Here is a 14,445-nt window from a genome sequence, read left to right on the forward strand (position 1 = left end):
GCTTGCGCGGTCGCAGCCGCCGCCGCCGCTCGCCGGCAGTGCACCAGGGTCCGCTCGTGGGGCGGGGGCGGGGCGGGGCTGGGGCGGGGCCCGCCCCCTCGGCGCGCCGGCCCCGCCCCTCCCTCCTTCCCTCCCCCGCGGACCGCAATGATTTAGAAGTTCAGGAATCCCACGTGACGTCACCGGGGGGGTGATGTAATGCACTCTAAATAGAATGTATTGTAATCTTTGCTCAGTCCAACGTGGTCCCTTCACCCGGGCTCCGCTCTTGCCTTCTCCACACTTGTTTGGTAAGTTCCTAAAAATACGGCTCGGCCACTTCTGGGGCTTTTGCATTTAGCCACTTTTGTTGCACTTGCCGCGGGAGCCATCTCGGGAGCGTACTTGTTTGCAGGGGTTGGTTCTCGGCAGGAGCCGTGAGGTTACTTGGTCCAATGGGCAGGTCACAGGGCAAGGAGTAGGGAAGATGCGATGCATTTTTTTTGGAGGGTGATCTGTGTTTGTAAACACTTTGGCGGACCAGAGGGAAGTCCGGCCCCCAATGCTGGTGGACTGTGGAATTCTGCTGTGTCCTGAGGCCACCCCAGAGACCCCACGCCGTATCCGTCCCGGAGCGCGTCTCGGTGGCCGCCGCGCCGTGCGACTGGAAGGATGCTAACGTGGAGCGAGCGCCGTCTCCGCCCCGGCGTGCGTGCGTGTGTGGGACCGCGCGTGTGTTTCCCTGACACGGGGAACAGTTATGAATCGGGGGTGTGTGTTTGCCTCCAGAGACCTGGCAAGGTGCGGAACCCTCCAGAAGTGCGGTCAAGCGGCGACAGTGGCGGCGGCAGCGGAGACGGCGAGCCAGGAACCTCCCCCCGCGTCCCCAACTTCCCGGTGATGCGGCGGAACCCCCGGAGAAAGTTTGCAAACTTCCAGCGGGCGCGGCGAGGACGCCGGGTCACCTAGGGGGCGGGCTGGCGGGCGCGCGGGGGGCTCGCTCCCTCCCGGGTGGCGAGCCTGCTGCTGCCACCTCTCCCGCAGGGCTGCCCGCCGCAGCTGGTGGGCGCGCGCGCCGGGGAAAGGGACGTCGTCCTTGGAGGGCACTTGGCTTTCGCTCCGAGCGCGGAAGCCTCGAGAGTGGCGAGGCTCTGCTCGCGTTCACTGCTCCAGCCGCCTCCTGCCTCCGTCCGGTTCTCGCGGGCATCATTACCTCTTCCCCGCCGCTGCCCCAAATGACAGCTCCTGCTTTTGCCGCGGCGGCGCGGTGGCAGTTCCCAGGACCCGGCGGCGAAGCCTTCCTCTCTGGCAGGTTCTCCACGGAACCGCTTAAACTTTTCACGAAGTTCTTAGAGGGGCAAGACGTGCGAAGGAACCGAGGAGATGTTTTCTCTTGGCAGCTGCATCCCGCTTCTTCTTTGCTATAGATTTATTTCCGGGGGTGTGTGTGGGAGGGTGTATCTGGTAGATAAAGCCCCACACCTTGCCCACCCACAACCCAGCTTTCCTTGAACGGGTGCTGCCCCTACTTGATGCTTGTTCAAGGCCAGGAACTGGAGTGGACTGCTTGTATATTTCGTTGTCAGAGTCCGCGGAGTGTGTTTGATTTTTGTTTTTCCCTCCCTCTCTGACATGTGTCAGGGAATAAAGGCTGGATACAGGTCCATTACGTCATTCTGCAGGCCAGTAACTGTTTGATTAACAGCTTCAGATACTCAAGGGTTCGGGGGCTTACAAATGCTGACAAAGCAACTCTGCTTTCCATCCCCACCCCCCAACATACTGGTACAATCGCCCGTTCCCTGGGCATCTTTATTGCCCTCTCCTCTCGGACCCCTCCTTCTCCACCCCCTCTCCCGCCCACACCGTTATCACTCGGGCCCCGCCTCCCCGTTTTACTGCTTTCCCTGGGGCGATCACTGTCCCTGGAGTGTGGCTAAGAGCTTCTGGTGTCTGAGGGGGGCAAAGTACCTGATCAGCGCACGCACAATCTGCTCTTTTCTATTATTTAAGGAAGGCACCAGCGAGCCTCTTCTCTAGGGCGAAAATGCTCAGCCCTGATGGAAAAGGCATCTCAGGAAACGTTTAGAGACGTTATGATAATGCTGTGTCCCTCTGGTGACTTAGGAAAACAACACACCCGCTGCAGACAAAGTACTTAATTCCACACAGCGCCTTCCTCCAACGTTTAGCCGAGGAGGGAAGACGAGGAAGGACGCTGACTAAATCAAATTTAGCTGAAAGGATCAAGACTAAATGTTTCATTTCCAAAGTGAGGGAACGTGAGTGTTTGAACCCAAGCACAAAGTACCATACCATAACTTGGTGCATGTGTTTCTTTCTCAACCTTAAGTTTCTGTATTTAAGAGGATGTTAAATACGTAAGTCATTGAAGTGAGTCACAATCTCTGTATCTGGCAGTTGAAATAAAAACACTGTGTGTGACATATTTAAGGGATAAAAGTAAAAAGAAATCTTAGTAGTGGGGGGTCGGTGTGCAGCAGAAATCAAATAAAAAGTTGACTAACAGGGTTTTGGATGGAGAGGGCAGAGGATTTGGGTGCTTTCTGATTTGGAGTAAATAAAGGAAAATGTATATTCTAAGTATGTGGGAATTTCTTGAAGAACACATGTTTTGTTATAATCAGATCTACTTTCTTCAAAGCGAAAGCTGTGCTGTAGAGTAGACGTTTGTGAAACTCCTTTCTGGGGTCTAATTGACATCCTTCCCCAAATTTGCGCCAGTATTTATTATTTACTCACATCTAGAGATGACATAGCATAACCCCACACAATGTTTGTGCATCTAAAATGTGAAACTTCTTGTTTGTGATGCAAAGACCCAGAGTAAAAAATGGCCCGGGTGCCCGGCACTGGAGAGTGTGATTAATGATCAGTGATTTAGTGATCAGTGATTAGTGGTTTTATTCAAACTGTTACCTCTGACCAGAAGCACACATCAGAGGATTAACAGGCTCTTTAGATAAATGCTCATTAGTGGAAGGGGAAAAGCAAAGATAATAGGCATGCACCCAGGGACAACTTTCGAAGAAAATCATTCCCGTCTTCAGAATAATAAGCTCTATTAACAGAAAGCTCTTTTAATTTAAAACTTGCTTTTATCTTGTAAATCAAAGTTAGATGTAAAAGTTTGTAGTGCCATTATAACCTAAATTTTCCCATATCCACTAGATGTGGATTATCTCAGTAGCGATATTTCTTTTTTATTTAAATAAACAATTGGACCTTTAGAGCAGCTGAACCCTGACAAGTTCTTAACTCCCAGGGTTTGAAGGTGTCCCCCCTTCTAGAATGGAGAGTGCAGCTTGCTAACTAGATGGCGCACTGTTATTTGGTGTGCCCTGCTGTGTGGTGCAGGAGTCTGACGGAGCAAGTAGCTGCTTGCGAGGTGTCCTTCAACACTCACAACAAAGTTGATTCTGTGTAGGGTTGGAGGCTAGACAGTTCTACAAGTTTTTAGTCACATTTTCCATGTCAGTTAAATCTAGGGTGTTCAAGGCTACTGGAAAAATTAGTCTCACTACTAAAAGAAACTTAGGGAACAAGGGAGGAAAGAGGGACAGGCGTCTAGGAGGCACCTCTGAGCTGCGAGAGTGATTGTAAAATACCGGATCTGTTCTTTTTTATTAAGAGCTAGTTTCATAAGCTTTGTGGTCTGAAATACTGAGGCAAATACTCAAAGATTTATTTTCTTCCTCATCTTGCTGGTGAAAAAGGAGTTACTAGAAAGAAAGGAAGAAAAATCTTGGTTTGGTGACTGCAGGAAGCAACACGTTGCTGATTTCATTCTACAGATAATGGTAAGATGATGTTTATTACTCTTATTAAGCAGAAAGGGAACTTTGCGGTTGGTTAAATGAGACCGAGCTTACATTTTCATAGATGGAATTCAGAAATAGAATTCTTATTTTGCACTGAATCCTAATGTTGCTTTTGTCAGTTTCCTGGGCTTTGGTTGCATTTTGTGTGGAAGGTAGTGTGTGAATAAGACCATTATTTCTCTGGCAAAATAATGTTCACGAGCATGTGAACAGCAGTGGGGGAGCTACGAAGCATGTTAAATAATGTGTCAGGTAAGAATTCCTTTTTCCACGAACTTTCATGAATCACTTCATCAAGTACTTAAGTTTTGAATAAGGAAGGAGTTCTTAAAAAGAAACCTAAAAATTAAAAGTAAAACAAAAAAACCCCATTTTCCAAATCCAAACCTGGGTGTGTATTCTCATGAAGAGGATGCTATTGATTGAAGATCAACTATTACTTTAGTTTTCAAACTTAAAAAGAAAACAATGCGAGAACTTAGTTGTGCCTCCCTATAAATTTTCTCATTTTCCTTTGCATGTAGCATTTTATATAGATCCATTATTTGTAAATCCTGACTGATTCATAGCGATTTTTAGTTTTCAACTTTACTCAAAGTAAACAAGTTTGCTCAATTCAAGCCAACTCTTTTTTAATGTAAATTGCTGATATCGTAAATTCCTGCCGATTAGAAGTCAGTTGTGACCTTATGTAGTTTATACATGAGTGGATAGTTTATTGGTCCATTCCCACAAAAAAGTAGGAACTATGCGTTTACTTCTATCTCTGTGATGGTGCAGCTTTTATTTAAATAGATAGTTAAATGAATGGTAGCTTGTCAGACTTTCCCTATATAGCTTTTCAAATACAGTAAGTTGAAGACTTTTGTTACAACTGTTTGTCAGTTTCCCACACCTGTAGATTCAAAACCAATCAATCTTGAACTTTCCAAGATCTGTACTAATGTCAAGTGTCTGGTCTCCTGATTTCTTATCATAATTTGCTTTTTAGCAACAATGCATCACCCTCCTATAGTATTTCCTTAGCATTGGGATTTGCTCCTTATTAAGCTGAAAGTTATTTTGTGAGAGTGTGATGTCCCACTGGATCCCAGAGATGTGAACTTTGTATTTGTAGTTGGTTTTCTTTCAGTTGTGTTGTTAGATTAAAATTGAGGATTGCGTAGACTTATTATTTTTGTCATCTTTTCTTTTTCTTCTTCTTCGCTTCAAAGCAATGCTGTTAGTCACAAAATTAATGTGATCATGGCTGGTGTTTCCCATCTATATGCTTCTTTTGCTTCTTACAAATTGGATTTCTACAGCAATTTAAGATCTTTTTTTAGAGGCGACTTTCTTGGATGAAGATGGAACAATGATCTCAGTCAATTCATTATCTTGTCCAGTTTGACTACCAGCTGTATTATGGGAATCAACTGATGCTTTTATAAATTAGTGTTTAAAAATTTAAATCTAGGACTATTTCTCTGAATCCTACTTAATAAAATTATACAATTGAGATAAGGGAATAAACTGAGGGCGTTGGGGGGGGGCGGGATAGCCTCAAATATTTAAGTGTGAGAAAGAAGCACTTTCAGATATGCTAAACAGACTTAAAGAACCGTTTTGTGTTGCTATTTGTAAATTAAATAAGCTATCTGTTTTGTAGCATTGCTTTAAATAGAAACTCTGGCACTTTAAAAATGACATCATGTTTAATGTTTTCACTAAAGAGTTCTTACATTTTGTAATTAGGAAAAAAATGGGCAATTAGTATTTTTTGAGGCTCCATTAGTATTCCATTGTTGGGAATTGAAAATCATGGATTTAACATAAGAAAAAAGGGAAAGAGAGAGAGGAGGCTTTTACAGATTTCCAGGTAGTGATAACACTGTTCCAGAAACAAGAATAAAATTTTTGAAGCTCTTATTGAGACTCTGGGACTTTCAAAATAAAACTGAGAAAGTTTAGGATAAATTCCTGAATGTATAAGATGTTACATTGACATTTCCATATTGCGTTCCTCCAAGCTCACTCCATTGCTCATTTATCTTTTCTGAGAAATAGATCAGAATCAATTTAACGCTTTAGAAATATGTATTTTAAGTTGCTTCGTTCTGTTTCCTCAAGGTTCATAGTTCTAATCTCTACCCTAAAATTAAGAAGGGTTAAAAACTACCATGTTGGCATTTGTCTTGAACTAATCTTAGAGAGTAAGAGTTCCTTTCGGCCTGGGGATTCTGATGGGGAGGTACAAAGGCTTCTTGTAGCAGATGCAGAGCTGGAGCCAGGGGAGAGCTTCTCGTTGACAGACCAACGTCTTCACTTTGCAGAGGAGACCCAAAGGCCTCGTGCTGTCCCCTGGCTCACCCAAGACCCAGAGCTAGAGAGTGCCAAACCGAGCCTGCACGCCTGGTCTCTCCCTCCAGGTGCGCTTCTCTTTCCCCGAGCCAGGCTGCCAGAAATGCCCTTGTCACAAATGAAACGTAACCCATGGCTTTGGATGCTTTGCTCTTTTCAAACCTTTTGATCACTTACCTTTCAAAGACAAGTTTTTATCGGGTCTTTTGAATGAATACCCTGAGCACATAAACTGTAGTTTCTATTCTGTATATTTTTATATATCTGCAGCGTTAATTTTTCTAATATCGGCCTCGTTCTTTGAACGCCATTTTTCTTCTTCTTCCTCACCATTATTGTTAGATGAGCACTGTAAAACTATACCATCCAGATTTCATTTGAGACCAGAAAGCAGGCAGAACTAAAAATGGTCCAAAAGACTGTCTCAGAGTAAGGCAGTAACTTTCTTTACTTCCTGTCTTTTCTTTATCATCTTCCTGTCTTTTCCTTATTAATAAAATTTTAAAGTTAAGACAAATTATTGTTCTTTTTGTCGAACAGAGCAACAAGTGCTGTTTCCATTCTGGCAGATGTATTTTTGCCCAGGATCCGTCTGTAATATGTTATCTTTCCAAGTTGGTATATATGAGAGTGTTTAGAGGTAGATATCATTGCATGGAAGTGAGTTGAGTCTGGAAGTGTGCTCTTTGAGGTTTAACTGGCAAAACTTGACTAATCATAGCTAGTAGAAATCATGCATGCAACATAGGGGGCTCCAGAGCTCCAGACATTCGATTTAAGATGAAATTGAGGTTATGCTGTATTTAGGACGGGGAACAAGAATATCTCAATAGAAATCTTGAATGCATCTACTGTATGTGTTGTTTGGCCTGACCCATAGGTTTCCTTTCCAGCTCTTTGCATAAAGGCTTTATATCAGAATTCAGGTCTCCTTTATTCTTTTATTACACTGAGGAGCCCCTGTGTTGCATGATTTCTCAAATATAACACATTTCAGCCAGTTTTATACACTTCTCTCTCTGCTGGCTTCCCAAGGGGAGAAAACCACATGCCACAAAAAACATCTCTGTTTTTGTTTGAATTAGCTGATTATTAGAAGAGATACATTTTATCTTCATTTGCCAGATCTGGTAGGACCATTTCACTTTATCAAAACAAGATTTTCTTCTTTAAGTAAGCGATGATGCTGTTTGGCGTCTGAATGACCAGGTACTAATTCAGGCAGCAGAGGGTGGAAGGCATTGAGGGTAAAGTCTATTTCCACCAGGGTGCCTAGCTATGACATGGTGCGCCACTACGAAGAGCCAGATTTGCCTCACTGCAATGACAATGTTGTCCAGAAAAACATTGCCTTCTGGGAGGAAAGACAAAATTATAGACTAAACTTCTAAATTCTGAGCAAGGACTGATGCTGTGCTGAAGATGGCTCTTAGGAGGCTGTGGGTCTGTAGGGTTATTTATTAAGCTACAACATGGTAAAACATTCCCAGGCTAGAACTTGATCATTTACATCTTAAAAGCCTTAATAGTCCTCTTCACCCATTCTCTGCATTTCCCTTATGCTAATGTTTTTCTAAATTTATTTATTTATTTTCCTGAGGAAGATTTGCCCTGAGTTAATATCCGTTGCCAATCTTCCTCTTTTTTTGCTTGAGGAAGATTAGCCCTGAGCTAACATCTGTGCTAATCTTCCTCTCTTTTGTATGTGGGTCGCCACTACAGCATGGCTGAACCCATCAGCCTACACCACCCAATGTAGGTCTGTACCTGGGATATGAACCCACGAACTTGAGCTGCCAAAGTGGAGCGCACAGAACTTAACCACTATGGCACGGGGTTGGGTCCTGGATTTATTTTTTAATATTCATTCTAGTTACTGTTCTTTCATGAGTAACCCTACAATAACAAATCACAAGTGTGTCCACAATGGAGAGAATATTTTTCCATACAGAAAATAGATTTTCATATCAAATCTTAGAAGAAACAATTAGCAAGACAAAAGAAAGGAAAGTTTGAAATCTGCTTGATGGCATCATGGGCTCTGCCACCATTTGTAGCTCTGCAGCAATGTGGTTTATAGCAACGGGAAAAGCCTAAGACAGGAAGAGGGAATCTGCAAAGTGCTGCCTTGAACTCATTCTGCTTCTCTGCCTCAGTTTCTTCATTTGTGATAAAAGGGTGTTGGTCTCGACCAGCACTGTCCAATAGTGAGGACCACAAATGCAAGCCTTATATGTAATTTTAAATGTTCTAGTAGCCACATTGAAAGGATAAAAAGAAACAGGCAAAGTTAATTTTAATAATGTATTTTATTTAACCCAATTTATCTGAAATATTATCATTTCAACATATAATCAATATAAAACTGTTGAGATACTTTGCAATTTTTTCTCCTTTTTTGGGTACTAAATCTTCGAAATCCGGTATGTATTTTATAATTACTACACGTCTTAGTTCGGACTAGTCACATTTCAAGTGCTCAGTAACCACATGTAGCCAGTGACTGTGGTATCAGGCAACACAAATCTAACCTCCGTATCAGTCGTTCTCGCTTCTGGCAGCCCAGTAGAACCATCTGTGGAGTTTTCAAAATTATTGGTACCTACCCCCTGCCCCCATTCTGATTTAATTGGTTTGGGTTGGGGACCTGGGCCTCTACATGTTTTAAAAGCTCCAGAAGTGTTTCTAAAGTGTAGCCAGGGTTGAGAACCACAATTCTAACTGATCTCTGAGGCATCTTCTACTGGAATATTCTATGATTCTATTTAGGGAAAGGGATCGCAGTAAAGCATTCAGAGTCAAGGGCAGCCAGCGGTTGTTATAGGCCTGCCTCATGCTACAAAACGTATTTAAGAAAATACAATTAATGAAAATTAAAATGTACAGATTAAATAATTTAGAAGATAATCCTTTGTAATACAGATGAGCTCTGTTTTGTGTCAGTGTCAAATATGGATGTTTTAAATGGTTTCCTCCCTTAAAAATCTTAACTTATGATTTGGTTTGCATGCAGCCTCTTAGAAACTCTACATTTTGGAAAAGGTCAAGATCGCCACATTTCAGTTGTTTTGCTAACTTACTTCTTTGCCTCAGATACTACTCGCCTTTAACTGTTTTTTAGAGGAAAAATCTCACTCCATTTGAGGCGTCTGGATCCCCTTGTGTTTCTTCCCTCTAAGCTTTTAACAAGGTTTGTGTCATTGCATAGACCAAACTTGCCCTTTGCTCATGTCAAGATGTTAGTTACAACTACCTCGACTTAAAGTGTTCGTTCTCTTTGTCATCCTTTAAAATCTTAGAAGAATCAATGTTTCTCAATGCACACCACGATGTTTTCCTTTAACAAAAATTTTTAAACTATATACCAGTCTGTGCATTCACTAAAGGATGCAAAGAACCAAAAAATAAAAAATAATTCCAAACTCCTCACCCATCTCCTTTTGAAGTCGACAAACGGTGTTGTTTGTGGAAGGGAAGAGAGACCTCAGGGGCAGTCCCTCGTGACTTCATGCCGCTGAGAGCTTCTGCATTCCCGCATCCGTGAGTCATTTCACCCTGAACCTGTCTCCCCATCCCCTGCAATGCCAGCTGTTTCCAAGTACATGTCTATCTGACCATGTGCTTTTTAAACATGACTTAAAACCATTTTTAGGTACAAGATTACAGATTTCTCTACATTTGGGGTGATAATATTTGTGTTTTCTGTAATGTCATTCATTGGAAGAATTTTAACCTTCATGTATGAACACACGGCTTTAATTCCCATTTTGTAGATGGAGAAACTGGAGGGTTGACAAGGCTAACATGGTCTTCGTTAATTAGAAGGGTGGTCAGTCTGAGAAAATAGCTCACGTTTATTAGTGCCTAACCATAAGGACTACTCCGGGTGACTTTCAGGTGGGGATTTCCCAACAGTGTATACTATTGCATTTGTCTTTGAATTTATAAACAACATTCTTTCTGATGCTTTTCCATGCATTATTTGCACTTAAATGGTTTCTCTTGCTAATAACTCTTGCTTCCCAGCTTCAGGCTACATGTACCTAGATTTGATGAACAAATACATATGGGTGTATCAACCTCTTAACATGGCATCTATTCTAAAAGTTGCTTGGAGACATCTGTTAGAAACCTGTGTTTTTGGTGGTATCTAGGGAAATTTTCTCTCAGGCTACTTTGTGATTGACTATTAGAGGACTTTGTGGAGAGACAACAGATTAAAGATTTAAGTTGTTGAACGGTTTTTGGGCATTGAAAATAAAGGGCTTCAAATATTCACTCATTGAGCAAAATAGACTCTAGCCCTAGCTCCTGAATTATCTTTAATAAAACAGTTTAGCTCTTGTTTATCAATATACTATCTTCACACTTGGCCTGGAGCCTTCTGCTTTTGAATCTTTGGTTTTTGTTTTCTCCTAATAATGCCCAGGGTTGGACTTAGCCCTTTGTAGTTTCTGTCTGCAGCCCCGTGTCTTCAGTGGTTGAGGTACAAGTCATGATTAACAATGCAATCTGTGACCACTGCCAGGGAGGGATTATTTTGGGTCCCTTTCTAAGCATTATACCAAAGTTAAAACAATTTTAATATCCACATGTATATGTGGTTATGGTGGTTAAACTTGTATATAAATAAAAACCTTGGCCAAAGAGGACCAGAATGTTACAAGCATACGTACTTGTAAATGTGATTATCATCTTTTTTAGGATGCCCATGGATAAATTGTTCCTCTTTTTGAGCAAGTATCTATTTGTCACGTTGATTTAGATACACATATAGTTGATTAAAAGATACTGCTAGATTTAAAAAAATTGAAACCATATTTAACACACTCTTCTTTTCTAATAAGGCCTGTCTAAGCACACATTGTTTACAATTTCATTTTCCAGCTTTACCAAGCCAGATGACTAACAACCACCATTCTCAGTGCCGTGCTGGTGGACGTCATCAAAGATGATGGTGTGCAGTGTTTTGGCACCATGAAGCAGCATGTAATTTGAAATTGTACTTTTTGCTAAATACCCATGCTAATCTCCAAACCATTCAAAACATTTTTTAAAAAAAACAAAACGAAGCAGTGATGTCTGCCTGTGGGATGGAGGCAACACTGGCAGGGAAGTACAATTACTTTTTCATGTGCCTCAGAGGCACTCACAAAAATCAGAGAGAAAAAATTACACATAATTACTTGACATGCCCTTTGGAAGGGACATTCTTAAGATAGACAGGTTAACCCTTTAACCCAAGGTTCATTTTTACCCTTTCCAGGAAATGTGCTTTTTTTTTTTCCCCTAAAGCACAAAAACTATAGTATCTTTAAAAGGAAGGCTGTAAATGGATGCTTTATCTTTATTTAACATTTAGCACATATTCTAGGAGGCCTATTTAGGAAAGATTATATTCCTTTACATAGTTTTAGTTATTCAATGTTTGTTTTAAAAAATAGAGGATTCTGGAGATTGGTGGCCCAACAGTGTAAATATATTTAACACTATTGAACTATACACTTAAAAATGGTTAACATGGTAAATTTTAGGTTATGTGTATTTTGCCACAATTTAAAAAAAAAAGGAGGGATAAGTTTGCTTGTACCCGTTCCCCAGACAGAGAAACAGAATGCATAGACCACTTGTTCAAAGTTAGGTATGGCAGCTTTAGGGTCTCAATGGGAGGAGCAAAAGTCTAAAAAGGACTTCTGCTCTTCAGGCCAATGCAGAGGTAATGAGTGTGTGATGTGATTCTGACACATAAGATAACGCAGAGACACAGCTAGGCACATGGCACTGAGTGCCTCTTTTCTGGAGACTGGCTTGGATTCAGATGGGCCTCGTGTGATTTGGAAAACACACCATTTGGCATTATTTGAGCATCTCTGTTTGTATTGACTTGCTTGCCTTTCTCAGTGCAAAGATATGCTCAATGGAAACCAATAAAAAAGCACAGCTTTGTAGTTTCTCTAAGGGAGTATAAACCCACACTTTGCTTTCTCCCTCTCCCCCTCCCTCCCGCCCTCCCTTTCTTCATCAGATATTTACTGAGCACATATGATGTGCAGGTACTAGGGACTCACGATCTAAACCAGACATGGTCCCTCTCCTCACAGAACTTACTGGTAGGAGAGACACCAAATAAGTCACTCCAATAGAATGTTGTGGGAGAGTGAGGGGGTGCAGGTCTGGAGGCAGAAATCCCAGTTAGGGCGCTGGTGTGGTTGTCCAGGCAAAGGTGATGGCGGCTTGGGCTACAGTGGTGCCAGATTCAAAAGCCGGTTAAGAGATAGGACCAGTATGACTAGGGGATAGATTAACTGGAAGGTGAGGGAATGGGAGAGGAGTTTACTTATTCTAAGGGAAGAAGGAGCCAGGTGGGATAAGCCTGACCCAGTAAGGAAGTCTGGATTGTCCTTTGTGGTGGTAGCAGAGAGGAGGGTTTTCAGCACAGTGCCCCATGGGCTTGTGTCTGAGTCCTTGAAAGAGAAGCGAAAGTAACTATGAACAAAAACTCCAACAGCAACTATAACTAAAAACTGTTGTTCACTCGTTGCGTTGCAAGGCAACACAGTTTGGATAATTTGTGTCAGAGAGAAGGCCCTCCAGAGAGAGAGGCAGCCACTGCCCAAGGCAGCCACAGTGCTGGCCGTCAGGGGTCCAGAGCATGGCCAGGTGTGTTCGTTGCTGTAACAGAGTACCACAAACCAGGTGGCTTCAACGATGGAGATTGGTTCTCTCGCGGTTCTAGAGGTTAGAAGTCCAAAATCAAGGTGTCAGCAGGGTTGGTTCCTCCTGGGGGCTATGAGCGAGGATCTGTTCCAGGTCTCTCTCTTTGGCTTGTAGATGACTCTCTTCTCCCTCTGTCCCTTCACATCATCCTCCTGCTGTGAATGCCTGTCTCTGTGTCCACATTTCCCCTTTTTATAAGGACACCAGTCACATTGGATTAGGGCCCAACCTAAAGACCTCGTTTCAACTTGACTACCTTTGTAAAGACTTGATCTCCGAATAAGGTCACATTCTAGGGTCCTGGAGTTTTGGAGGGACACAATTCCACCCATAACAGTAGGTATGCCCATCAAGAGGGCAGCACCCAGGGCAAGTAATAGGGGGACCCCGTGGGAGCTGGCAGATTGAGAGTGATGTCAGTTATAACCAGACATTTTGCAGCACATATTAAAAATAAGCTTCTGCTAGACCCCCAGAAAAACTTGGAACAAGTCTTCAGAGATGGGGGTCCACACATTACCAGGTATGGACAAAGCCAGCAAAACACAGCCACAAAAGTTTACACTTTAAAATAGATGTATTTATATTACACTGATTAATGAATTTGCTCATGGGGGCATTGTCCTTGCTTTGGCCTTGAATTTGTCTCCACGGTTTGTGAAACAGCAGTGCCAAAAGGGCAACACCAACTTTTAACCTTGAGAACAAAGAATTAAATACAGCTGTAGTTTGTCACCCCGCCAGGTTTAACAATCATTGTTTTGATGTGCTAATATTTACTGACAAGGACAAAAGCCACTAGGTCCCATAAACAACACACGTCCCAAGTTGAACACAGATGTTTCAATGCAGGAAGAAAAAAAATTTTGTTGATGGACAATTTATGGCTATGTGTTCCCTCTTTTTTACACAGTGAAAACCCAGAAGACAACATTCTGTGTTTTAAAAAATATCATAGTAAAAAGACAAATAATCCAGTTAAAAAGGGGCAAAGGATCTGAATAGACAGTTCTACAGAGAAGATATAGAAATAGCCAATACACATGAAAAGATGGTCAACATCATTAGCTATCAGGGAGATGCAAATGAAAACCACTTCACACCCCCTAGGATGGCTACAATAAAAAAGACAAAAGCAAGTGTTGAGAAGGATGTGGAGAGATTGGAACCCTCGTCCATTGATGGTGAGACTGTCAAATGATACAGCCACTTTGGAAAATAGTTTAGCAGTTTCTCAAAAAGTTAAACATAAACCTCATGACCCAGCAATTCTACTCCTAGGTATATTCCCAAGAGAAATGAAAACATATGTCCACACAAAGACCTGTACATGAATGTTCATAGTGGGGTTATTCATAATAGCCAAAACGTGAAAATAACCCAAAGTGCATCAACTGATGAATGGGTAAACAATATTTGGTATATCCGTATATTAGAATATTATTTGGTCATAAAAAGAAACGAAGTGCTGATACATGCTACAACATGCATAAACCTTGAAAATATTATGCTAAGAAAAAGAAGCCAGACACAAAGGACTACATAGTGTATGACTCCATTTATATGG

General features: G+C 42.1%; 1 protein-coding gene across 6 annotated transcripts in view; it reads left to right on the forward strand.

Annotated features, from left to right (window-relative positions):
* Positions 1 to 229: 229 nt before the first annotated feature.
* Positions 230 to 14,445, forward strand: part of CREB5 (cAMP responsive element binding protein 5) — a 399,941-nt gene continuing 385,725 nt past the window's right edge. For 3 of the 6 annotated variants that reach the window (XM_046669244.1, XM_046669247.1, XM_046669246.1), the window contains exon 1: positions 306 to 3,800. In XM_046669244.1, coding sequence (XP_046525200.1) covers positions 3,798 to 3,800 — 3 coding nt within the window. In that variant the 5' untranslated portion in view covers positions 306 to 3,797. The other 3 variants (XM_046669242.1, XM_046669243.1, XM_046669245.1) reach the window with 3 other exon arrangements.

The sequence above is a fragment of the Equus quagga genome, chromosome 8, assembly GCF_021613505.1.
Source record: "Equus quagga isolate Etosha38 chromosome 8, UCLA_HA_Equagga_1.0, whole genome shotgun sequence".
In the NCBI taxonomy this organism is placed as follows: Eukaryota; Metazoa; Chordata; class Mammalia; order Perissodactyla; family Equidae; genus Equus; species Equus quagga.